We start from the raw sequence: 26674 nt of genomic DNA, 5'->3' as shown, positions 1-26674 counted from the left end.
TTTCTCTGTTTCTGATAATGATGCAGTTACAGGAAACTGTCCTTCTTTTCCTTGTGATGGCAAAGCTCAGCTGAGGTAGCTGGGTGCTCAGGCCTAACTCCTGGAGGTTGGTCAGTGCCTCTCCTTAGCTTCAGCTGTATGCGTGGAGGAATATTTTGGCCCAGGGTTGAGGGAAAAAAACTTCAGAATTCCCAAGTGATCTGTGCTTTTAGACATTAAGCACTAACTCAGTGTTTCCAATATTACCCCTACCAAACAGTTCACGTCTGAGTGGCGAGTACATCTGTGGGCCCCTTTAGCACTGCTGGCTGGAAGTTGGGTGCGGGTGTCCAGGCCTGCCATTAGATAAATCCAGGAGCACTGGGATGGATTTGGGAGATGGGCTGGCAGCCAGGAGGCTTTGTGGGAGATCCCAGTAGCTGTGGCTACCACAAACCATGAGGGAATCGGAGGGAGGGAAGAAAGCCCCTGCCGCACTGTGGAGGGCGAGCTGGGGAGTGAGGAATACAGGACAATGGCAGGAGACAGAGCTGAGGAGTTAGGACGCCCTCACGGGTCTATAACATAACAAGAGTGGTTCGGAGCTGGCGGTTATAGTGTCTGCATCTATAGGTGCTGAAGGATGTTTTAAGAGACAGTTCTAGAGAAAAGTGATTTAGTTGCCTTTGGGTCATCCAGCAGATCACAGGCCATGGGAATAGGGAGTGTAAAAGCAGAGAAGCAGAGGTTGGCTGGCTTTAGAACACAAATCTGGCCAGATTACTGTCTGCTTACAGTCTCCCAGGGACTTCACATTGACTAAATAGAATTTCCGCAGGGTGAGGAAACTCTTCCAGATTTGTCCCTGTTAGTCTCATTGCATCATGCCTCCACACAGAAACCTAGGCCCCAGGGCTTAGCAACTCAGAATTCTTGAGATGAGCCTTTTCTCTTGCCAGTTCTTGAGCTACTGTGCCCCTTCACTCCACTCTTTGGTATGTCCATAAAATCTCTACTCTTCTTAGGTGCCAGTATTTCTGTTCTGAAGCCTTCACAACTTTGCCAAGCCAAAGAGATTACACCTTTTTTTTTCATCCTTGAATTTCATGTAGTCCTCAACTCTCTGTCTCACTGTGCTGAGATTTACCTGCCTCGTGAAGCAGAAACTGGACTTAGCTTTGTACCACATCCCTGCTCTTAGAGCCTGCCTAGGTACCATAGACCACCAGCTGCTGGAGCCTGCCTGGGTATATATCATAGATGCTGATAAAATATGTCTAAAGAATGTACTTACATGAACAGCAAGACTGGTATAAGGGGAGTGCTTTCTATGTCCCCAGGGACCATCTAGCACGAAGCTCTCATGCTGACATCACCTCTTTTCTTTCTCTGCAGCTGGGGTATGGCCGTCAATGTGTACTCCACTTCTGTGACCAGTGAGAATCTGAGTCGCCATGATATGCTTGCGTGGGTCAATGACTCTCTGCACCTCAATTATACCAAGATCGAACAGCTCTGTTCAGGTAGGAGGATGGAACAGGGAGTGGCCCGGGGAGAGGAGAAAAGGCTCACATGGCTTGTAATTTCCAGAAAGAAAGCGAGCCATGGTACTTACATCCCTTAGAGCTGAAATCAGGGAACAGAGGCTGGAGAGGTGGAGAAGAGGTGGGGCCTTCCTGGGTGACCAGAGCCAGGACAGACAGTAAAGACACGGGTTAACAGCATGGGGTCCTGTGAAGCCACTCTGGGTCCCAGCTCTCTTTTCTTCTCTGCTGCAGCCCTTGTGGGTGTCAGTTTCCCTCCCCCCCCCCCAAGACAGATGTCTGCCATCGCCAGTCTGTCAGTGTTTGGAATGGGACTAGTACATGGTTTGGATCACTAAGTAGTCATTGGGGATGGGTGTTTAGCTCAGTGGTAAAGTACCTGCTCCATATTTTCAGGGCCCTGGGTTTAATCCGTAGCACAACTAAAAGGTAACTCTAGGACCAGGCGTTGGCAAGTGCCCAGCAGGAGTGCAGGGCGGTAGCTGCATACCCTTCATCAGCTATGCGTCCTCACAGGGGCAGCCTACTGCCAGTTCATGGACATGCTCTTCCCTGGTTGCGTGCACTTGAGGAAGGTCAAGTTCCAGGCCAAGCTAGAACATGAGTACATCCACAACTTCAAGGTGCTGCAAGCAGCTTTCAAGAAGATGGGTGTGGACAAAGTAGGTGTCTGTACCCCTGGGGTCCATGAGGAGCTGTGTTTCCCTGGGGAAGAAGATGACCCACCAGCCAGGGTGACAAGGGCTTCACGGTTCATTCTGTCACATGTCTTCCTATCCATGACAGCCCACAGGGAATGCTGTCCACCCAGCTCAAGATACAGTGAATACACTTAACCCCTAATGTCCCACTGCAACAACACTCCCTTCCCTTTCTCCTCTGTGGACCTGTCCCACTCCAAATGAGAGGTGGTATACATTACTCCTGCTGCATATCAGCTTACTATCCTGCCTGTCTGTGTGCATCCTGAGCCTTCCGCTCACATACAGGGGAGGTCACCTCCCACACACTGTTTTCCTGTGCCTGTAGGAAAGGAATATCCCTAAGTCCCTGGTGGGGCTGCCAGCCTGCTTGTCTACTTCGGTGCCATGGGAGGGGGTGCAGATGGAGAAAGTAGATAATGTTGAGGCCTAGGGACTGGCTTTGCTGTACTCACAGCGGAAGGCAGTCCTTCACAGCAGGTGGTTAAAATGGTCTGCTTATGTGGTCTATTTCAGATCATTCCCGTAGAGAAATTAGTGAAAGGAAAATTCCAAGATAATTTTGAGTTTATTCAGTGGTTTAAGAAATTCTTTGACGCAAACTATGATGGAAAGGATTACAACCCTCTGCTGGCGCGGCAGGGCCAGGACGTAGCACCACCTCCTAACCCAGGTGATCAGATCTTCAACAAATCCAAGAAACTCATTGGCACAGCAGGTAACATGCCCAAGCTGGTGGAGGGAGTTTGGGGGGCTGGGCCGGCAGGGCTATCCAGCCAGGAGTGCCCCCCCCCCAGGCCACCGGCCCAGCCCTGCCAGCCTGGAGGAGACTGTTATTACGGAGTTCAGATGACACCGCCTGCTGCTTACCTAGATGGGGAGTCCCATTTGGGGGTGAGAGGGCATCAAAAGTTGTTGTAAGACAGAGCCACCTGCACCAGTCATGGTAGCAGCCTGCTGAGATCAGGATGCCGTTGAACAACAACATGTGCTAGCTCGTTTGCCTCAAGCTGGATGGGGCATGGCTCCTCTATCCAGATCCATTGGGCTGCACGTCTGGAGCCAGTGCCCAAGCCCCTTGTGTGTGCCTGGACACCCAAAAGCAGGAGTTTGCCAAGCTTGATCCTGCCTTCCTCTATTCCAAAAGCTGGTACCTTGCTGGGTGGCTAGGAGCGATCAGAGAAGCAGGAAGGCCTGTGGTGAGAGTAAGGTTGTGGCAAGGAAGAAGGGAGCAGCCCCACCCGCATCTGACCCGTCATAGCAGAGCCCCCTCCTCTGTTTGCGCTGCTGTCCTGCCTGGGCCTGGCCCCACTGAACTGCTTGCTTTGCATTAGAAGCAGCTGCTGTCTAGGGAAGTGCAATCGCTAAAGAGAAAGTAGCCACAGCATGCAGGCTGTGCTAGGGAGGAGCCTGAATCCTCCTCCCCCGTGGAAGATACAGGTCCAGCCCAGCAGAGGGAAACAGAGCCCAAACCCAGATAGAGCTGGCGGGGTGGGGCTGTTTCACTGAGGGTGGCTTTGGCTTCTGCTAAGACAGACTGCATCAAGTGCTCTCCTGGGTCTCATCTGTCAGTACGGAAGGCCCTGAACCCTCCCAGCTCCACTTCATCAAGTTCACCATCCATCCCCATGTCTGTGTCCCTCCCTTGGGCTAGCTTTCTTCAGGTCCCAGGACTGAGGTCACCTTTCCCTTAGCTTCCTGCGGCACTTTTGCTTGTCAAAGGGCTGGACAGTTGCTGTAGTGTCACGTGCAGCCGAGGCTGGAGGCCTCCATGTAGATGCTCTTCCTCAGGAAGAGTGCCTGCCTGTTGCATGGTCCTCACACCAGGTTCTCGTATGCTGTGTCGCTTCATCTGATTCTTGTCCTCTGGACAGTTCCACAGAGGACGTCCCCCACAGGCCCCAAGAACATGCAAACCTCTGGCCGACTCAGTAACGTAGCTCCACCCTGCATCCTCCGGAAGAATCCCCCCTCAGCCCGAAACGGTGGCCATGAGGCTGATGCCCAGATTCTTGAACTCAACCAGCAGGTGAGTAGCACGGGAAAAGGTAGTTGACATGGGGGCAGGAGGATGGCAGGAACATCCAGCATCAACATTTCTTTGTGCCTGAGCAGCTGCTGGACTTGAAGCTGACCGTAGATGGGCTGGAGAAAGAACGGGATTTCTATTTCAGCAAATTGCGAGACATCGAGCTGATCTGCCAGGAACATGAAAGTGAGAACAGCCCTGTCATCTCGGGCATCATTGGCATTCTCTATGCCACGGAGGTGAGTCCTCTTTTCACCTCCCTCCCACTACTCTGCTAAGACTGGAGAGCAGGCTAGACCTCCTGAACCAGTGGCAACTCAGCCCTTGTTTCTAGGCTGAGTGTGAACCTGATCCTTCATCTTGGCCAGCTGGCTTACCATCTCTCTCTCTCCTCCCCTCCAGGAGGGATTTGCACCCCCTGAGGATGATGAGATTGAAGAACACCAACAGGAAGACCAGGACGAGTACTGAGGGCGAGCCAGCCCTGGCTGACTGCGGCTTCCATGCCCACCCCGACTCTGCCCACCCCACATTATAGTCCTTTCCTTTCAGCCAGTCAGCCAGCTGGGTACTTTGTGTCAGTGCCACAGCACTAGGGAGCCGGGCGAGTGGGGCTCGGGAGGTTGGGCAGGTGAGAGGATGAGGCCCTCTCTGGGTCCCCCAAGTGGCACTGGCCCAGGGACGTCCAGGACCCCTGTCCACTCCCCTCCTATTTATTTCCGTTGTCTCCATGCTGTGTTGGCCAACACTTTCCAGGGTGCCACTGTCACCCACAAGCCAGCCACCTGCTCCCTGACAGCCAGCAGCTGGATATTTGACAAAGTCATTGGTATATTTTTACTTACTGGATTGCCCTTGCACTTTACCTGTTCTTTTCCAGGGCTCACAGCAGGGCTTGGGGCAGTCTTTCTGGCATGGCTCCCCTTCCCTAGAGCCCAGACTGGGGCAGGACTCACCAATTCTTATTTATTTTGTCTTTTGACTTCTCTCCCAGTAGTTGAGGGAAAGGCTGACATGAGGAGGGGAAGGGAAGCTGAGGAGGCAGTGCTGTGGGTCCAGGGATCAGGGAGAGAGAAAGGAGCATGTAAGGGGTAGACATGACCTCCAGGCACTGGGCTCCCCAACCAGGGCCCCTGCCTCAGCACTGAAACCCAGCACTGCCCCGAGGCTTCCATCCACTCCCTCCTGCAGCCTGGTTATACCACACAGACTCTGCCTGGCCCCCATTGTCTGTCTGTCCCCAATTCTCCCACCTCCCCACCTTTGCCCCTTGCCTCCCACCAGCCTGCACCTGCGTTCACTTTTATTTAAATAAATGTGTGTGGTAAAAGCCCTCGCCATGATTTCCTCGGCTGATCCACAGCAAGGGATCAGAACACATCACCTTCTGTCTTCTCAAGAGGAGAGCCATGAAGCACAGCCTTACGTTATCAGAAGCCACCACTGACACTAGGTTCTGACCTAGGCCCAGCTCCTAAGACTGATGACTGATTGTGAGGCAGGTGTTATGTGGATTTTTCTGGGAGATGTAAGATTGTCTCCGAAAATGGGATGGTACTAACAGCCCAAAAAATGACTTGTTAAAGTTTGTCTTGGTGAGGGATGAGTTATAGGCCAGTAGATGACATAAACACCTCTCTACAAAGACCCCCTACCGAGCTGGTTTACAGCTCTTCTGTCTAGGGCAGAATTGATGCAAACCTGGGCTAGTGTTAAAGCACCAGACTCAGGCAGTATAAGACAGACAAAACCAGACATTGGGAATTGTGTTTATATGCACTCTGTCCTTGTCCTTGCCAGGAACAGAGCCAGTTCCTGCAAACACTGTCCAGTTAAAGTAAAGGATGGTTTGTCTTGCTGCAATCTGGTGTGCCAAATGGTGGCTTACTGAAAGACAGTTGTAGGATTTGAAGTGGTCTCACCACAACAGGGGATCCTTGGGAGGAGGGATGAAGTCTGGAGCTGTGGCTGTAAGAAGGGCAGCCCAGAAAGTAGCTAAACTGCGTGATAGCCCTCTGCCCCTTGTCAGAGTTCCCACACATCACATCAGCAGTTCAGCAAACAAGTCTGAGGCCCAGAGAACAGCAGTGTCTACGTGGTTCCTCTTTTCCTTTTTCTTATTTGCACATATGTGTGCATGTGTGTAACCAGAGCAAGTACCCAAACATTCAGTTTATACTTCAGCCCCCAAGTGGGTCGTTCCATAGAGCAAAATGTAATGGGAGGAATGTTGTTGTTGGTTATTTAATAACTACTTGTTCTTATTATGACCCAGCCAGCCACCCAATAACTGACCCGAGTCTTAATCATTTAGTGCAATTATTGGGCGATTACCCCTCAACTACTTTTCTGTGCTAGACTGGCTCTTTCCCACTGTGCTCCCCATGTTGCTTACTGTTTGAGTCTCACCCAGGCTGTCCTCAGGGTGCACTTCTAGGCCTGGTTCATCCATCTAACAGTGACCTCTTTAATTTGGAGAACTCGATTTATACAAGAAAGACCAACGTATGTGAGGATGCACTCTTCTGGAGGGCAACCAGATCTTGGGGTTCAGTATTTAGCATTTGTACACATAGCAGCACCAGACCAACCTCCAACAGGGGCAGGAATCAGATACACGCATGTGTCATCCATACAACTCCATACTCCTGGAGTATTTGTCAAAGAGGCATGATAACCAAGGTTTGGAAACCCAGCAAAGATCAATGCTGCAGTGGATGTGACCCCCTTGGGATCATCTAGGCCAGCGGCTCAGCCTTTCACAGGGGTCGCCTAAAACCACTGGAAAGCACAGAGATTTACATTAAAAGTCATAGCAGGAGCAAAATTACAGTTACGAAGTAGCAACGAAAATAATTTTATGGTTGGGGGGCACTGCAACATTAGAACTGTATTAAAGGGTTGCAGCATTAGGAAAGTTGAGAACCACTGAGCTAGACCATGCGTTGCGAAGCTTGTTCTAGGTGGTAGCAACTTTGGTTAGGATTTAGACTTGTTTAATGTTGATTTTTACTATGTATGTATCTGTGTATCTATGTGTGGGTATGTGCACATGCATGTGGATGCCTTCAGAAGCCAGAAGAGGCCATCAGATGGAGCTATAGTAGGGAAGACAGTTTCATTTCTCTTCCCAAAATAGGCCCTCTTCTGTAATGATACCTATGACAGCAGGGATTGGACAAAAGGACCATTGGGGTGTCTGAGGAGAGGTAAACAGCTGAAAAAGGAACTGATTGGTGATCAGCACAGATAGCTTCCTTGCTAGACATTCCATCTCAGAACTCCCCAAGACAGTCAGCTGTAGCTGGCACAAAGGGGATGGAGGACACCAGGAGACCAAAGGGTTGGCCATCCCTCCTGTTTTCTCCCTCTTGACCCATCCTTCACACAGGCCTGTGTGCTGTTTTTTTTTTTTTTTTTTTTTTTTTTTTTTTTTTTTTTTTTTTTTTTTCGGAGCTGGGGACGGAACCCAGGGCCTTGCACTTGCTAGGCAAGCGCTCTACCACTGAACTAAATCCTCAACCCTGGTTTTTTTTTTTTTTTTTTTAAGGGTATATCACCTTTCCCCTCGGTTTTCTAGGGTCTAGACAATACAAGTCTAGATTTAGCAGCCAAGATCCTTTTCCAATTGTATGAAGTCATGTCAAACTACTTCTAGTCTTCTCATATAGTCTACCACTCTAGACCTTTGCCTAAATTAATAAAGCCATGCAATGGAAGCAGTCTCTCCACAGGCCATGATCCCCAACCAATGAAAATTCTCCCTCCCTAGGAGTCATCTCAACTACCACCTGTTTCAGAATCCACTTCCCTTATCCTCCTAGGTCTTCAAGCATCCCTCAACTGAGTAACGTATCCTGTAAGAAAATGTACTACTCCTTGCCAGTGATGTCTTTAATCCCAGCACTCAGGAGGCAGAGACAGGCAGATCTTTAAGTTCAAGGCCAGCCTGGTGTACAGAGTACCAGGAAGCCAGTGCTACACAGAGAAACCCTGTCTATTAAAAAAAAAAAAAAAAAAAAAAAAGCGGGTGGGGGCATGGGGTGTGCAGCAGTGTGGCAGCATGAGTTTCACTCAAGCACACAAAGCAACATATTTCCTTAACTGTGAAGTTTTCAGTGCTGTTTTACAATCCATCATGCTCCCTAGCAAGGGATGATTCAAGTTTTGTAGGCAGACTAGGGTCAGATCTTGCTGTCTGGGGCTCTCCACCACTTAGCTGAACATCTGGAGCCAAGCCTGTCCTTTCCTTGCTGCCTGGAAAGGGAACACGGCCCGGCTGTGCCAGATTTTCTCGGCTCCGCCGCTCTACTTTCCTCCCCGAAGTCCGCATCTTTCCACTCCTCAGCAACTAAATTTGTGGGCCGCCAAATAGGAAGTTTAATCGCTAACAGACAACCACTTTCTAAGAAAGAAGAACACATTTAATCCTCAGTCTCCCCCGAGGTGAGAACTAGTTTCATTCCATCCTTCAGGAGCATTGCAAAGATAAGAAAAAAAAAGGGAATAGTCTCATTTCCAAGCCAGCCAGGGCCGAGCCCGCATCGCAGGTGCAGGGTAATTTTTGCGCCGCAGGGGGAGGACCTGACCGCCGCCATCACTCCCCAGGCCCTCCGCGCGCCGCGCGACGAGAACAGACTACGAGTCCCAGGATGCCTTGCGGCGGCGGCAGCAGCAGACGTGGCACCGCGCGGAGGTTGAGCCGAGCGGAAAGCCGGGAGGTGGCGGAGCCGAAGTCATGGCGGCCAGAGCAGCGGGTAGCGGGGGCTGGGAGGTGGTGAAGAGGAGCCGGCGACCTGGAGCAAGCAGCGGTGGGCGAGGTGGCGGCGGTGACCGCCGGGCACTCGGAGAGGCAAATGGAGTGTGGAAATATGACCTGAGCTGTAAGTATTCGCCGCCGCCCACCTGGGCCTGTGGGTCAGGGGCGCGGCTGAGCAGCTGCGGGAGCCGGGAGCAGATCCGCAGGGCCCGGCCACGCTGACTGATAGCACAAGGAGAGGTGGTCATTTCCACTGCATAGGTCGGGAAGCGGAGGCCCAGAGAAACCGTCTTTCGCGTCGGAGGAGGCTGGAATTCCGATCTCCATAGTTCAGGCCTTTGCACACAACCCTCTCAGCTGTCCCGGCCCTCGCTGGCCAGGTATCTGAGACGTGTGGCAGAGGCACCTGGGTTCCTACATGGAACCCCTTCTTAAGTAACCAACAGGTCTGAGGAGTGGATGAGAAGGCCAGCATTGGGAGGAATGGCCAGACATACACTCCAACCAGGAATTAATTTCTGTGTCACCTGTCTCCCCAGTCTCCAAGAGAGGGAGAGAAAGCTTGCCACTTGTTGAATATAGAGTTGTCATCTCAGAACCAAGAAGAATTGGGGGTGGAGACCGTGCTGGAAAAAGTGTGGTCTGGCTCCCATGTATTATGACTTGTCTAATAAAGAACTGGAAGGGCCAGGGACCTACCTGTGGTGTTTAAAATCAGACACCAGGAGGGTGCTTGGCTGTTCTTCTAAGCAGCTTCCAAAGACGAGAGGGACAGAATCTCCCTGTAAATGACTTAGGATCCCCTACAAAGAAGAGACCACTGTACGGTGAACCCTGGGGTCTTAAGGGTGACCTGCTGTTTTCTGCCTGTCTTCATTCCAGCGCCAATCCAGCCTACAAGCACTCTTTATGAGCGTGGCTTTGAGAAAATCATGAAGCGGCAGAATAAAGAGCAAGTTCCACCCCCTGCTGCAGAGTCTAAGAAACCAGTAAACAAGAAGCAACCCAAGAAGGTGACAGCTGTTGCTAGCCAAAACCAGAAGCAGGGCCCGTTCCGAAGCCTGGAGGATGCACTGAAAGCTGTAAGTGTGCCTAGGCTTGGGGTGCAGAGAAAGCAGGGACTTGGGACATTCAGGCAAGTCCCAGACAGTATGGAAATGTGGAAGGAAAGAATGTTTGCACTTAGAATAGAATTGCACTTAGAATAGAAAGAAAGTGGGTGTTTGTCAGAAACATAGGTGAGAAGGAAGATGGAACTCCCAAGAACAAGATAGAGGCATTAGAAAAGCTGGTTTGGGTTCTCTGTCCCACAGAAGCAGTGGTCTCGTCTCCTGTCTTGCCTTTGAACATGAACAGAACCTGAGATAGCATTCTCAGGTGTCCCTGCCTCACGCCCTCTTAGGATCTGGATCTGGCAAAATTGTGGGATTCAATAGAAAACCTCCTTCAGCCACTTTCCAGCCCCTGTCCCACTTCCCTTCCCTTATAATTCACCATGGAAGTCTCTGCTCTGACAGCTGGATGTGGCAGCTCTGCAGAAGGAACTGGACAAGAGCCAGAGTGTGTTCACTGGGAACCCCTCCGTGTGGCTGAAGGACCTGGCCAGCTATCTCAACTACAAGCTCCAGACGCCACGGATGGAGCCCACTCTGAGCCAGTATCCACATGGTTAGTCCCCTGCCCCTCAGCTCAGATAAGGCCAAGGGCATTCTCAAAGGGGTGATGTTCCTAACAGTCCAGTGCCTCCACTGTCCTGATTCAGACCTGTGTCTGTGCACGTGTCCAGGCTTCCTTGGGGAAGAGAAAGCCAGCTCAATGCAAGGGCATCTGGTCCTAGCACTCACAGAGGCCAATGGCCCCAGATTATCCCTACAGCCTCGTGAGCCGAGAACTACGTGGGATTATCCGGGGGCTCCTGACCAAAGCTGCAGGGTCTGTGGAGCTCTTTTTTGACCACTGTCTATTCACCATGCTGCAAGAGCTGGATAAGACACCAGGTGAGAGCGCCCTATGAAGGATGACCATCTTGAGAGCTCACTCCTTTTTTCTTCTTCCAACATGGTCATCAGTTCTCTTTTCAGTAAGAAATGTGCTCATGTCCACATTTTTGGAAAGGGAGAGGAAAGGGATTAGAATTTGGACTCACATCTGAAATAAAAAAGTGTTGGGATGCCAGGTCATAATGAGTAAATTTGAGGACATGTCTCTCTAGGGGAGTCGCTACATGGGTACCGCATCTGTATTCAAGCCATTCTGCAAGACAAGCCCAAGATTGTCACCTCAAACCTGGACAAGGTGAGGCCTGGATGGTGCTGGGGAAACAAGAAATAGGACTAGGGGAACTAGACAGACTGCATTGCTGGGCTTGGGAAGGAATAACATAATATCATTAGCATTTACTGTGCATACTCTATTAGATAAGGATGACCCATATATTCATTTTATCAATGGAATGGCTGGGTCGTAGAGGTCCCATAGCTCTCCTATAATTGAGGTGGGGGAAGCTATCACTTGAATCATGATGCCACACTGCAGTGGCGTCCCACTGTCCTTGGCACCTGCCCCACAAGGATCTGTAGTACTCCTGGTGTGCTGCCTTATAACCTGCCCTTTCCACTCACTTCCTCAGTTCCTGGAGCTTCTGCGGTCCCACCAGAGCCGACCAGCAAAGTGCCTGACCATCATGTGGGCCCTGGGGCAAGCGGGTTTCACCAACCTCACTGAGGGACTGAAAGGTAGCAGACAGAAGGATGGGTTAGTGTCACCTCTGATGGCCCCATGCGTGAACCTGAGACTTGGTGGCTTCTGATTCTGCAGTGTGGCTGGGGATCATGCTGCCTGTGCTGGGTATCAAGTCTCTGTCTCCCTTTGCCATCGCATACCTGGACCGGCTGCTCCTGTGAGTAATGGGGGGACAGCCAGGGGAAGGCCCAGGGTGTCCACAAGAGGCTGTCTCGGCAAAATGGGATGCCATGATCCTGGTCTCCATAGATGCGAGGAAAATCAGGACCAGCTCCTCCCACCTCCGAGTGTGATGGTGAGGAAGGAAAGGGAGGGAGCCATTGAGGGCTGGGGCTGGGGTAGAGTCTACGCCCTTTCCCCTGTACACTGCTTAGCTGAGTTCATGGCTGGAGCCCCTCGGTGGTTTCCAACAAGCCTGTTTCTTCTTTGTCTAGGATGTATCCCAACCTCACCAAAGGCTTTGGCATGATTGGCCCCAAGGACTTCTTCCCACTTCTAGACTTTGCCTATATGCCCAACAACTCCCTGAGCCCCAGGTAAGACTGCTCTGGAGCATGCGTACTAGAGAGATATTCCAGGACAAAACGAGCCACAACCACCACCTCTCCCCACCACCGTCCTAAAATCACAGCCGAAAAGCTCAACAGTCGATTTCAAGGGGTCTGTGGAACCCAGAAATGATTTCCATCCTTGAGCATGACGATTCTTTGAGTGATTCTTTACGTTGGGCGGGCAGTTTTTAGGGAGAGAAGCTTAAGTTTTCGACAAACCTGGCAAGGTGCTTCTATGAACAGAGACGCAGAACCATCCACAGACGCTCAGTGACTCTTCCTTCAGGCCAGGAGTGAGCTCACATGTCAAAGTTCCATTCACAGCCTGAGTCTGGCCTCTTCCCCTAGCCTGCAGGAACAGCTGTGCCAGCTCTTCCCCCGATTGAAGGTGCTGGCATTTGGGGCCAAGCCGGAATCTTCCCTGCACACCTACTTCCCCTCATTCCTGTCCAGAGCCACCCCGAGCTGTCCTGCTGCCATGAAGAAAGAGGTGAGACGCCTTCCCCTGCCAGAGCACAGCTGCAGTCGGCCCTGAGGCTGACTCCCCGTGTTCTGCTCCCTTAACCACTTGTCCCACCCACTCCTGTTTTACCACAGGGGCATGGGCCTGAGAGGCAGGAGGGTGCTGGGTGAGGCCCTGTCACTTACATACAAGATTCTTACACTCAGGCTGTAGCTCAGGGGCCACACCTACCTCATGACAGCTTCTCAGGGGCCTTGACCCTTTGTGGCAGAGGCCTTGTTACCAGAAGCCCTCCTTTACACCACCCTGAGGGCACAGCATTCTCTCTCCTTTGTCGTGTGCAGCTCCTGGCTAGCCTGACCCAGTGCCTGACTGTGGACCCCCTCAGCACTAGTGTCTGGAGACAACTGTACCCTAAGCACCTGTCACAGTCCAGGCAAGTGGGGGTGGGGTCACCCGCTGATTTACACAGAGAAGCCTCATAGTCGATGCTTTCCAGACTATGCTGGTGTGTCATCCGGAAACCCTGGTCACTGTCCTCCAGGCTCACAGTCTGAGTGAGACACAGTTGGGGTGCCTTTAAAGAACTGTTATGGGTGGGGGTCTCTCAGCCCTAAGAACCTGGAATTGTAGGCAGAGGGGCAAGCAAGCCCAGGGACTGCTGACTGACAGGGGCGTGCTCTTCCACAGCCTGCTGCTGGAGCACCTGCTCACGTCCTGGGAGCAGATCCCCAAGAAGGTGAGGAGCTGAGAGGATGTGGGGGCCCGGGTTTGTCTTGGTTCTAGTTTGTGCCCCTTAACCTCCGTCCTCCCTTTCCTGTGCCTTTGACACAAATGCGAAGCGAGATGGAGGCTGAGAATCCTTTACTAGCCAGGGATCAGCTCTGAATACTAATACTCAGCTCCTGGTATTCTGTAGGCACGGAAATGTTTGCAGGAGACCATTCAGTCCTTCACACTGACCAACCAGGAGCTTCTGAAGAAGGGCAGTGGCAGCAATGAGCATGTTGTCACCTGTGACACAGCCTGCAAGGTGTGACACTCAACCTCCAATGCACCGGAAGTCCTACATGTGTCTTGTCACACCCTATGTCGATTGGGCCACGCCTCTGTCCCAACCGTCTGTGGATCCCCCACTGCCCTGAACTTATACGCCGGGGCTCACAGTGGGAAGCAAGGGCCAGCCTCCCCTTCTGACCGCTGTCTTCTCTGTTGTGCCAGGGCTTGCTGCAGCAGGCCCGGGGCCCTCGGCCACCCTGGGCCCGGCTGCTTCTGCTGCTTCTGGTCTTTGCAGTAGGGTTCCTATGTCATGACCTTCGGTCGCACAGCTCTTTCCAAGGTAAGGAGTGGCCTATTGTCTGGGAGGAGAAAACGGTGGGGGACACAGCTATGTGTAGCATCTCCAGACCACCCTTGTCCTAATGAATCCCCAGTGCTACAGAGCAAACACTTCCACCTCAGATAGTCTGTGCAGAGGCCAGTGGCACTAGTCCTTTGCAGGAGAGAAATGGGTAGAAATTTACATCACCTGAATACATGTTTTCTCCTTTTAACTTCTGAAGGAGAAGAAAGATTTTTGCCTCAGATTAAGATCATAGCTAGTACGGGGCTGGGGATTTAGCTCAGTGGTAGAGCGCTTACCTAGGAAGGGCAAGGCCCTGGGTTCGGTCCCCAGCTCCGAAAAAAAGAACCAAAAAAAAAAAGATCATAGCTAGTAGGCCGAGAAAGATGTGGCCAAACAAACATGCTTGCAGACTTGACAAGCTGAGTTCCTTCCCCAGGGTACCAACTCCACTCCTCTGACCTCTGTGTGCATGCTGTGGCATGTGCGCGCTATTGCATGTGCACATGCATGCACTAAATGAACTAGTATATATAATTTAAAAACAAAAGATCACAGCTAATAAAAGGGCAGAGAGTCAAACCTGAAGTTTTCTGACTTTAAGTCCAGGATTCCACAGTGTCCTGTTCTTCCTTTCCTGACCCAGCAGAAGGTTTTCAGCCCCTCACACCAAATCATCTTCCAAACCTGTCTAATTAGACCCAAGAGCACATGAAAATGCTCCATTGCCTCACTCTGCCTACCCAGGGACCTGGGATGTCTGTCTTTTAAGTCCTTGCCCCTGCTTCCCCACTCACTGGAGGCTCCCTTTGCAGCCTCCCTCACTGGCCGGTTGCTTCAATCATCTGGTCTCTTGCCTGTTGCCCAGCAAGTATGTGCCAAGCTCTACTCCTACAGCCTGCAAAGCTACAAGTGAGCTATTGCCAAGGAGGGCAGGGTGTGCTAGTGGTCAGGGTGGGTGGGCATGGACAGTGGGAAGAATACTCCTGTCCCTCGTCCTCCCTCTTTTGGCTGTTCTTTGGTGAGCATGTTGGCTAAGGGAAGCTTAGAGTACACCTCTCTCCTTCCAATTTGTCTACAGCTGGCTGCAGGAGACCTTGCCAGCCTGTGGCTCCTACCTGCTTGCTGTGGTACAGCCCAGTTTGCAGCTGGCCTGGACATACATCTATGCCACATTCAGCTTCCTTTCTGCCTACTGTGCCTCCTACCTTGCCTTCTTCAGTGACAGCCTTGCTGGTGTCTTGCAGAGGGTAAGCTGGAGATCAGGAATTAAAAAAGGACCCTTCGTCCCAGGGACAGGGTTCTCAGAAGGGAACAGTTCAGCATGGGCAGAATCCTTGGGACAGGACATCGCCCTTACCATCTTACCTTAACCATTCTCCATGTCCTGCTGCAGGTCCAGCTCCCTGAGGCCCTGCACCAGCTCTTCCACTCCTTGAAGGAGCTGCTGCTGCTTTTCTACCATAGTGTGCTGCTGCCCATGTGGCACTTACTGCTTGCAGCCCTGGCCCAAGTCCAGGAGCATTGCCACGAGGCCTGCAGGTAAACTCACCCTAGGCTCTACAGGGCCCCACTTCTGTCCCTGGGAACAAGGCTGCACCATTCATTTTGTCACAGTCAGTTACTCTGGAATTATGGGTTTAAGCTGTAGCCCCTAACATAATCCCACACATGATCCCCAGCCCTCTCAGTTGTTCTGCTTTTCTCCTAGAGGGGAAATGACCTGGGACTGCATTAAGACACAGTTCAGCACAGCTGCCCATTGGACCTGGCTCTGCCTGCAGGATGTCACAGTGGCTTTCTTGGACTGGGCACTCACCATGATATCCCAGCAATAGACCCTGCCTGGCTGGCCACTGGTTTCTGTGGTGGGCTAGCTACTGGAGAGTGCTGGGGGTTAGAGGAGGCAGCCCTCTCTTCACTCGGTGCCTGAGTTCTGCCTCCCAGGCAAGAGGCTAGGTGTCTCGGCCTTACTTCTCCATCTCCTATCTTCAGGGGACTGGGAAGAAGCTTCTCAGCCTCCTGCCCACAGGTCTGTTACATCAGACGTCTACTTACATCAGGCCCAGTTGCACATCCTCCAAGCTTCCTCTGGGCTGACAGCCTTTCTCCACTTCTCTCTCCCCTCTCCATCCCTCCATCTCATCACTTATGCCACCATAGCCCACCATAGCCCACCTCCAGAAGAAGGGAAGTAGCCTCCCTTCCCTGTTCCTGGTCATCACTTAAACCACAACAGAAAACGGAACGGACTTCAGAATGGCCAGCACCACGGGGGCCAGCAACAGCCTCACTTCTACTAGCAGCCTGGGAGGCCATCAATGGACATGCAGGCCATGTGGACAGGCCTGTTACCTCAGAACACCCAGAACATGCACACCTTCTAAGGAGGCCACTTGTCCCCTGCTCTGTTAGTGAGCGCCCTGGCTTCTCAACTCCATTCTGCTTGGTACTGGGGCTCCTCTCAGTCAGATCCGTCCACAGCACAGTCCACATGAAGGGCAGCGCCCTTCCTTCCATCAGCCTGCAGAAGGGAGTCAACATGGCTTCTGGGGAGAATAAAGGACACACACTGGGTTTCTAGCTTCCCTTTCTGAATCTTCATATGGAACTCCCCATAGTTTGGGGACAGAACAGTAGAGCCTTGAGCCTCTGCCTGGGGTGTAGTAGCCGTAGTTGAGCTTCTGTCTGGGGGTCTACCATTACCACTCAAAACTAGGCTCCCAGGGTTCAGTTGGTTTTAGTGATTTTGTCTGACTTGATTCCTATCCAAAAATTTACCTCAGTGTGATTGGGAAGGCAGGAGCAGAGCAGGGTGGTCTCCTAATCCTTAATTTATTAATTGGCTCGCTGTACAAGGCAGTGGGTTTAGAACTCCAAGAGGGGAAACCAGGGCTTAACACCAGTTTCTGTTTTGGTTTGAGATAGTGCATTGCAGGTGTTCTCATCTCTTGGGCCTTGGTGACTAAGAAGTGTTGCTTCTCCGGCAGCGCCACAGGTCAGCAGCAGCCACTTCCTTTACAACCCCTTTCCCGTGGCACCTGGAGATGCCCTCTGTCCCTTCCCCAAGTGAAACTTTGGAGACATCTTGACCCAGTTTATACACCCTGGCCTCTGGCTTTTGCTACTTATTTTAGGAAGCCACAGAGGCTGCTCCTGGCTGGCCCCTGGCAGTTAATCATGTCCTGTTGTTCCCAGTGAGAAAAAGCTCTGGCCATCCAAGGACCAAACACAGCCAGCTAGGTCAGATTGTCCAAGTGCCCCACATGTTCTGTGTGTTCTTGTCAGTCAGCCACAAACAGTTCATTCACCCTACCTCATGTGTTGGAGAGGACAGCCAGGAGCAGCCACAGCACAGGCCCAGGCTACCAGAAGAGTTAAGGATGCTAACCTGGTTCATTTTTTTAATCCAATGACCTTAGCCGTGCCCTCGTGTGTTTCTGGCTTCTCTTCTGCAGTGGTTTAACTTGGGCTCATAATTTCTGGTACTAAAATCCTTAAATACATTTTTTCAACTTAAATCAGTTGGCATCTCCATGGTACATTATGGGGACACTAATACCAACTCTATTTGGCTCTGTGAATCTGTTGGAAAAGGAGCTCTTGTGCAATTGTTTTGCCCCAGATGGGAACAGTACAGCACTTGTCTGTAGACGAGTGCCACCTGCTCTCCATTAAAGCAAAGCCAGACGTCCAGACGTTGCGTTTTTAAAGAGCTGTCAACAAATTTGAGTCCAAGATGAGCTAGTAAATGAAACCAGTGTGAATCCCAGACTATATTCCAGTGATGCTGACACTGTCACCGGTGATGACAGTGACCAGGAGGGTACGGGGCTGATGCACCAGCCACACCTCATGCTGCTGAAGTTCAACGGGTAACCTGTCACAAAACTAAAATGCGGTTTGTCTATTACCATTCCTACCCACTCAGACCTGGGTGTGTATTGTGTATCAAGTTTCTACCTTTCTTTGCTACTTTGAAGTCCTCAGTTTTGACTTAGGACAACCTGGTGGCTGCCTGACAGACAAGGACAGAAAATGTTGCTGGGCTCACACCCGCAGCATTTATCAGTTCATTCTCAAAACACCACCGCCCTAATGTGGCTTGCTCTCCACAGCAGTGGACACCCCAGTTGTCCTTCACACAGCTGTCTATATGGTTGGGTAGCTGCTGAGTGAGTTATTGTCATCTAAGCAATAGGAAACTTGTGTGAATGCTTAGCCACTCTTTCTAGAAGGGTTTCACACCATCCAGGGTATGGGTGGGTGTTTAGTATTGTGCATTCTGTCCCTTAAAAAAACGAATGGGGGTTGGGGATTTAGCTCAGTGGGACCCTGGGTTCGGTCTCCAGCTCTGAAAAAAAGAAAAAAAAAAACAAAACAAAACTAATGTACCAGGCAGTGTGGCGGTGGCGCACTCCTTTATCCCAGCACTCAGGAGGCAGAGGCAGGTGATCTCTGCCAGCCTCATCTACAGAGTGAGTTCCAGGCCAGCAGGGCTACACAGAGAAACCTCCTTTTTTCTTTTTTTCTTTCTTTCCTTCCTTTTTTCTTCTTTAGGATTTATTTACTTTATATGAGTACGTTGTCACTGTCTTCAGACACACCAGAAGAGGGCATCAGGTCCCATTACTGATGGTTGTGAGCCACCATGTGGTTGCTGGGATTTGAACTCAGGACCTCTGGAAGAGCAGTCAGTGCTCTTAACCTCTGAGCCATCTCTCCAGCCCCAGTAACCCTATACTCACCCTCCCACCACCCCCAAAAAAAATCCCAAAATCTATATACTATTAGTAAGTGATGGTAGCACACACTTTTTTTTGATCAAGTGTAATTTTATAGCAGTTTCAAATCCGTGTCCTCACCACCACCACACACCGACACACACGAACATGCACACATGCATGCTTCCCTACCATTGGTGTTTTTACCAGTGCAGAGCATGCACATGTTATAATCTGACCCTACACTCACTGAACTACCACACACGGTCTGTAGCTTGGACACACACTTCCATGGTTAGTAACTTGCATGAAATGCCTATTGTGGACCCAAGGGAGATAGTTCAGTGGTCAAAAGCACCCAAGTGCAGTCCCCAGCACTCAGACTGGATGGGTCACAGCCATCTATAACTCCAGCTCAGGTGTCTGATACCTTTGGTGTCCACAGGCACCTTCACTCATGTACACACACAATTACAATCAGTCTTCCATGCCTTACGGCATGTGTCTACCACTCAGATTTCACTGACCTGAAGATGCCCTAACTCCCCATTTTCCTTCCCCCAGAGCCACTGGAGGTCATTGGCCTTTATAATCTCCAGATTTTTGCCTTTCCCACATTGCCATGGTATTAGTAAGTGCACATATTTTAAATTATAATCTTTCTTACCACAGAGAAAGGTTTCTATTCCAAAAGAGAGCCAAGGAGGGTCCAGAGGAGGTAAAACCCTTAACTCGCCTTTAAGCATCGGCCAGCAGAACCAACCACCTGGGAAGGGAACTGGAAAGGAAGACAAAGCTCATTTTGATTAGTGGTTTCTGTTACATTTCCCACATTCCTATTAAACCACATACTCCAAATTTTCTGGATCATAGCCCCGTCTCTTAGTGGCTTGGCTGTGTCTGCCCCCTGATGTAGGGCCTGGCGTCATACAGCATTACACAGGGACAGAATGCTACCGTGAGAGACTTTCAGTAAGGAGCTGGAGGTGGCCTAGAAATCTCTCGAGATCCCAGCAGGAAAGTCACATGCGATAGTTCTATGGCCGCATTATTGTGGAAGCCACAGAAGAATGCGGTGTGTGGTCTCCACGTTATTAGATGCCACTTCGCTGTCCTCATCAAGGGTGGGTGAGGAAGTGGCACTATTCACACAAGTTAGGACAAGAGAAAGGACAAGATGGGTACCAACCCCAGTGTGATGGTAGTGCGCAACACCTGAAGTCTGTGGGAAGGAGTTAAACTTTCTCTCCACATCTCCTTAATAGACAGTTTATGTAAGTGAAGTCCTCTAAAGCCAAAGCAGGACCATCGGCCCACTGACTTCACTGAAGCTAAGCTTTTAGGACTATAGCAAGTTGTAAAGCTGGATGGGCACGCGACAACTAACACTATTAAACAGGAAGCGCCGCACTGAGTGTTGGTTCACACACCTTTAATCCCAGCACTTGGAGAGCAGAGGCAGGCAGGCCCATGAGTTCAAGGCCAGCCTGGTCCACATTGTGAGTTCCAAAACAGCTATGGCTACAGAGAGAAGTTTCTTGAAAAAAACACAATGATGACAATGATGATGATGATGATGATGACGACGACGAGCCAAATGTGAGGCACACTTCTAATTACAGCACTTGACATCCAGACAAGAGGCTCATCTTCTGCCTGGTCTGCTTGGTCTACCTGGTCTGCTTGAGACACTTTTCCCCAAAAAATAATCCCAGCACTGAAGGAGAGAGAGGCAAGTCAATCTCTGAGTTAGAGGCTTATATGGTATCCCAGACAGCTAGTACGATGTAGAAATACTCTGTCTCAAAAGAGAAAAAGCGTAAAGGACCAAAAAAGAGCGACCATTCTAGCAAACCAGTACTGAAAGTATAGTCAGAAATCCTCTAGGGGTTCTAAGAATTCAAGGTGGTTCTCTAAGATTGTCCTCATAATGCGGTCATAAGAGGTCATCTGCCTTTGTGACTGAGCCAAGCCCAGCTGGGTTTAAATACAAAACAACCAGGGTGTGGGTGGGAGGCCAGGCAGTGTTCCCCAAGTGTGATCTCCAAGTGTTGAGTCCTCTGGAGTCCTGTCCCCTTGAGTGTCCTTGGTGGATGGAGGACAGGCTTTGACACCACTGTGGGGACCAGAGTTCATGAACTCATCAAACAGAAGAACTCAGGACTTTTGAGAGACTTAATCATTGTTAGGAAACCTGAAACAGTCTTTCTCAAATAATATAGGAAAAAGCAATAAAGGATTCCTCCTGAAGTGGATATCTGAGGGTTATAGCAACAGCTAACAAGTATGTAACATTTTCCCAGATCAGGTTTTTTTTTAAAGACTTATTTTATTTTATGTATATAAGTACAGTGTTGCTGTCTTCAGACACACAAGAAGAGGGCATCTGATCCCACTATGAGATGGTTGTGAGCCACAATGTGGTTGCTGGGAATTGAACTCAGGATCTCTGGAAGAGCAGTCAATGTTCTTAACTACTGAGCCATCTCTCCAGCCCCCACCCCCACACCAGATCAGCTTTTTAAAAATTCTTTTCAGCGTGTGTGTGTGTGTGTGTGTGTGTGTGTGTGTGTGTGTGTGTGTGTGACACGTGCGCACATGTATACCATGCATGTACAGGTACCCAGAGAGGTTAGAAGAGGCCACTGGAGCTCGTGAGACTGGAGTTACACGCAGTTTCGAGGGTGCCAGATGAATGCTGGAGACTGGTCCCTGGCCCTCTGGAGGAACAGTGCTAACTACTCAGCTCTCTCTGCAGCCCCTACCAAGATTATTGTGATGGTGGTGATGACCTCGGCACTTCAGACCTATTAGTTACTTCTCCATCCTATTGTCATTTAGACCTTTGGCTCCTGCAGAAATCTTTGTAGAGAGAGGTATTGTTCGTATCTTAGAAAATCAAACGTTGAAACCAAATCTCAGTTTTTATACTGTAAATACCAAATCAATCTCATTAAAAAGCTCTGATGAAGCAGTAGACTACGCTGACTTTATCGGAAGCGTTGATGGTCGGAAGAATGAGCCTTTCAGCGTTCATAGTGCAGTAGCCTTTTGGAGGCCCGAGTAATTCACATTAATTTAAGGGTTGTAAGATTCCACTTGTGGAAAAAAATGTCATTGGAATTGTTTTAGGAATTCCATTGATTTATATATCTAAATAGGTCTATTTAAACAATAGTAAGCCTTCCAAACCACCTGGCATGTGTTTCCATTTATTTAAGGTGTTCAGTTTTTTATTGTGATGGGGTGTGCATATGCTGAGGCCAAGCTGAGGGGTTCTCTCCTTCCACTGTGGGTCCTGGGGCTTAGACTCAGGTCATCAGATACTGACTTTCACACAGTAAATAAGAGTTCCTTCCTCCTCCTCCCTCTCTTCCTCCTCTTCCTCCTCTTTCTCCCTCCTCTCCCTCCTCTCCCTCCTCTCCCTCCTCTCCCTCCTCTCCCTCCTCTCCCTCCTCTCCCTCCTCTCCCTCCTCTCCCTCCTCCTCTTCCTCCTCCTCCTCCTCCTCCTCCTCCTCCTCCTCCTTCTCCATATCCTTTTGAGTCAACCTAGGTAATTTGTGTGTTTCTAGGAATTGGCAGAATGTATTTAGATTACCTAATTTTGTTATATAATTATTTCTAGTACTTTTTTTTAAAAAAAACACTTTTTATTTATTCACTTTTTATTTGAGTACAACACTGTAGCTGTCTTCAGACACACCAGAAGAGGGCATTGGATCCCATTACAGATGGTTGTGAGCCACCATGCAGATGCTGGGAATTGAACTCAGGACCTCTGGAAGAGCAGTCAATGCTCTTAAGCCACTGAGCCATCCCTCCAGCCCTGTAGTACTTATTTTAAATCTCTTTACCTTATATGCTTCTTTTTAAAACGTACATTTACTGAATGTGCATGTGTGTGGTGTATGTAGAGATGAGAGGGCAATCTGCAAAAGTTGGTGCTCTCCCTCCACCATGTGGGTTTCAGTGTCAGACCCAGATTGCTGGCCTGGAAGAGGGTGTCCTTACCTGCTGAGCCCTCCTGACAGTCCAAGTGCTTTTGTTTTAAAATTTATACCCCATCCTAATCATATTTCAAATAGATTAAACTAAAATAGAACAAAGTTAAAAAGAAGGCATGTGGGGGTTGGGGATTTGGCTCAGTGGCAGAGCGCTTGCCTAGGAAGCGCAAGGACCCGGGTTCGGTCCCCAGCTCTTGGGGTGGGGGGGGGGGGAGAGCCATCTGATTGTTTGGGCTGGAGAGATGGCTCAGCGGTTAAGAGAACTGACTGCTCTTCTAGAGGTCCAGAGTTCAATTCCCAGCAACCACATGGTGGCTCACAACCATCTGTAATGGGATCTGATGCCCTCTTCTGGTGTGTCTGAAGACAGCGACAGTGTACTCACATGCATGAAATAAACAATAAATAAATCTTAAAAAAAAAGGCATGTGAATATTTAATCCATTTGCAAATCATTTACATAACAATATGCTAACTATCAAAGCAACAAAGAAAGATCCCAGAAAAAGGGGTGATAACTGTTTGTGCACAGAATTTTTTTTTTCATCTTTATTAAATTGGGTATTTCTTATTTACATTTCAATTGTTATTCCCTTTCCGATTTCCGGGCCAACATCCCCCTAACCCCTCCCCGTCCCCTTCTCTATGGGTGTTCCCCTCCCCACCCTCCCCCCATTACCACCCTCCCCCCAACAATCACATTCATTGGGGGTTCAGTCTTGGCAGGACCAAGGGCTTCCCCTTCCACTGGTGCCCTTACTAGGCTATTCATTGCTACCTATGAGGTTGGAGCCCAGGGTCAGTCCACGTATAGTCTTTGGGTAGTGGCTTAGTCCCTGGAAGCTCTGGTTTGTTGGCATTGTTGTTCATATGTGGTCTCAAGCCCCTTCAAGCTCTTTCAGTCCTTTCTAAGATTCCTTCAACGGGCGTCCCATTCTCAGCTCAGTGGTTTGCTGCTGGCATTTGCCTATGTATTTGCTGTATTCTGGGTGTGTCTCTCAGGAGAGATCTACATTCGGTTCCTGTCAGCCTGCACTTCTTTGCTTCATCCATCTTATCTAATTGGGTGGCTGTATATATATGGGCCACATGTGGGGTAGGCTCTGAATGTGTGCTCCTTCTGCCTCTGTTCTAAACTTTGCCTCCCTATTCCCTCCCAAGGGTATTCTTGTTCCCCTTTTAAAGAAGGAGTGAAACATTCCCATTATGGTTATCCTTCTTGAGTTTCATGTGTTCTGTGCATCTAGGGTAATTCAAGCATTTGGGCTAATATCCACTTATCAGTGAGTGCATACCATGTGTGTTTTTCTGTGATTGGGTTACCTTACTTAGGATGATATTTTCCAGTTCCATCCATTTGCCTATGAATTTCATAAAGTCATTGTTTTTGATAGCTGAGTAGTATTCCATTGTGTAGATGTACCACATTTTCTGTATCCATTCCTCTGTTGAAGGGCATCTGGGTTCTTTCCAGCTTCTGGCTATTATAAATAAGGCTGCTATGAACATAGTGGAGCATGTGTCTTTATTATATGTTGGGGCATCTTTTGGGTATATGCCCAAGAGAGGTATAGCTGGGTCCTCAGGTAGTGCAATGTCCAATTTTCTGAGGAACCTCCAGACTGATTTCCAGAATAATTGTACCAGTCTGCAATCCCACCAACAGTGGAGGAGTGTTCCTCTTTCTCCACATCCTCACCATTGTGCACAGAATTTTAAGATGTGTTTATATCATAAAGCACCACTACGAGAGAGAGAGAGAGAGAGAGAGAGAGAGAGAGAAAGAGAGAGACTTGGAGAAAAATGTTTGCAGCAAACATGCAAAGATATAGCTTTCATGTTAAAATCTACTCTAAATAAAAATCACTGAACACAAAATTGTGTGTAAAAAGAGCATAATTCATAAGTAACTCTGCAAATGAACACCACGCTTGCAAAAATATTCATTTCACCAATGAAGTAAAAAATGTAAAATAAGATGCAACTTATTTTGCCCATTATGGGGGCCAGGAAATGGAATGTGATGGTTTGTATATGCTCTGCCAGCCCAGGGGGTGGCACTATTAGAAGGTGTGGCCTTGTTGGAGTGGGTGTATCACTGTGAGTGTGTACTATAAGACCCTCATTCTAGCTTCCTGGAAGTCAGTGTTCTGTTAGCAGCCTTTGGATGAAGATGCAGAGCTCTCAGCTCCTCCTGCCCTGTGCCCGCCTGGATGCTGCCATGTTTCTGCTTTGATGATTATGGACTGGACCTCTGATCCTGAAAGCCAGCCCTAATTAAGTGTTGTCCTTATAAGGATGTGCCCTTGGTCATGGTATCTATTCACAGCAGTAAAACCCTAACTAAGACTCCTGTCAATAATAAAAATTCTTTCTCTCTTTGTGTTTGTTTATTTAGTGTTATGTGTATATAGGTGAGTGTGTATGTTTTTGCACATGTTGCTGGTGTTCTTGTGGAGGTTAGGGGAGTTGGTTCTCTCCTCCCGAAGGTCTAGTGGTCCCAGGGAATCAGACTCAGGCCTGTCAGACTTGGCCACAAATGCCTTTACTGCTGAGCCATCTTAATGGCTCTAAAGGATTCTTTAATACTTAAATCAATGAGTCGCTATGATAGAATCTCTCTATATTATGGAAAATAAATTGGAAACTTTTATCAAACAGTAGAAAACTCTCATGCTTTTTGACCAAACGAGCACATTCCTTAAAAACTGTCTCCATGGATAAGTAAGCAGGATTATAGGCAAGAAGTCCACACCTTTAACCCCAGCACAGGCAGGCACGTCGCAGGAGACTTCCAGAGCTTAAAGGTCAGACTTGTTTACATATGGAGGTCCAGTCTAGCCCCGTCTGAATAGTGAGATCCTGTCACAAACAGTACATACAGGTCTGTGGTCCCTAGGACTTGGGTCAGGAGCAGCCTGATAACATACCATCTTGTCTCAAAACAACAATAAAACCAGAATGATGAGAATCACAAGAGTATTTATACTGAAAATTTAAATATAAACTCTTCCATAACGATGAATAGTGGCAAAATCAAAACACGGAAAACAATATTTAATCAATGTTTTCAAAATGTCTCGACATCAGGAAGCGCTACTGAGTAAATGAATTCAATTTATTATAGTACTGGTTATAATAGGCAAAGTGAATGAAAGGTTGATGAGGCTGTGGAGAAACTGGAATCCACCCACACTTCTAGTGGGAGGCTAAAAAGGTTACATCCAGCCTTAACCCATGCTTTAACATAGGAAAAGAAGGAAGGAGAAAGGAGGGCAGGGACTGCTAGGGGAAGAGGAAAGATCATCAGGAGTGGAAACAAGGAAAGCATGTGATCAAAGTAGACTATAAAAATGTTAATAAAACCCATTACGATTCATATATGCTAATAAAGAGTTTTTTAAATGTTGCCACTGTGGATGTAGCTTGGCCATTCCTAAGAAAATTAAATATGTAACGTTACAATCCCATTCCTAGATACATTCCTAAAAGAAAGACTGGAAGTCAGTTAGCCAGTTAGCCAGTAGTTGCCAGGGAATGAAGGGATACGAAGCTGGAATCGATTACTTGAAAGGCAGCAAATGTTCTTCCTAGTGACTTAAAAAACATTTTGATCGGATGTGCTGGTGCATGATTTGATCTCAGCATTCTGGATGCTGAAACAGGCGAATCTCTTCGAGTTGGAGGCAAGACTGGTCCCAGGCTCCAGTCTGAACATTAAAAAACAGACCCTCTAATAGAGAGGCGGCATTTGCACAGTATTGGGACTGAATCGCTCACTTTGACTTTCTCTGATCTAAATCGTGTAAGGTCTGGTTAGTACTAGGTGGAAGACC

At 49.2% G+C, this 26674-nt stretch overlaps 2 protein-coding genes across 7 annotated transcripts in view; both read left to right on the top strand.

The window, feature by feature from the left end:
- The window catches only part of Mapre3 (microtubule-associated protein, RP/EB family, member 3), a 44684-nt gene extending 39099 nt beyond the window's left edge, over window positions 1-5585 (top strand). For 2 of the 5 annotated variants that reach the window (NM_001443922.1, NM_001007656.2), the window contains 6 exon segments: window positions 1375-1502; window positions 2040-2185; window positions 2741-2942; window positions 4099-4253; window positions 4340-4492; window positions 4656-5585. In NM_001443922.1, coding sequence (NP_001430851.1) covers window positions 1382-1502; window positions 2040-2185; window positions 2741-2942; window positions 4099-4253; window positions 4340-4492; window positions 4656-4724 — 846 coding nt within the window. In that variant the 5' untranslated portion in view covers window positions 1375-1381 and the 3' untranslated portion in view covers window positions 4725-5585. 5 annotated transcript variants of the gene reach the window in all.
- A 3355-nt stretch (window positions 5586-8940) lies between these two features.
- On the top strand, window positions 8941-16687 carry Tmem214 (transmembrane protein 214). 2 transcript variants are annotated; one of them, NM_001014195.2, is given in 17 exon segments: window positions 8941-9136; window positions 9895-10094; window positions 10530-10680; window positions 10875-11009; window positions 11225-11307; window positions 11642-11747; window positions 11830-11911; window positions 12189-12290; window positions 12654-12795; window positions 13113-13204; window positions 13459-13507; window positions 13688-13801; window positions 13990-14107; window positions 14926-15022; window positions 15192-15360; window positions 15507-15652; window positions 15822-16687. In NM_001014195.2, coding segments are annotated over 17 exon segments (2058 nt in total). In that variant the 5' UTR covers window positions 8941-8991; the 3' UTR covers window positions 15949-16687.
- The last annotated feature ends 9987 nt before the right edge of the window (window positions 16688-26674 follow it).

The sequence above is a fragment of the Rattus norvegicus genome, chromosome 6 (assembly GCF_021556685.1).
Source record: "Rattus norvegicus strain SHRSP/BbbUtx chromosome 6, alternate assembly SHRSP_T2T, whole genome shotgun sequence".
Taxonomy (NCBI): domain Eukaryota; kingdom Metazoa; phylum Chordata; class Mammalia; order Rodentia; family Muridae; genus Rattus; species Rattus norvegicus.
This window is presented reverse-complemented; position numbering and strand designations above follow the sequence as displayed.

Coding starts and splice junctions, on each gene's coding strand:
- Tmem214 (XM_087553720.1), top strand. CDS start 12,190: ATGTATCCCAACCTCACCAAAGGCTTTGGCATGATTGGCCCCAAGGAC. Junction 15,023..15,191: donor TACAGCCTGCAAAGCTACAA/GTGAGCTATTGC, acceptor ATTTGTCTACAG/CTGGCTGCAGGAGACCTTGC. Junction 15,653..15,821: donor CATTGCCACGAGGCCTGCAG/GTAAACTCACCC, acceptor CTTTTCTCCTAG/AGGGGAAATGACCTGGGACT.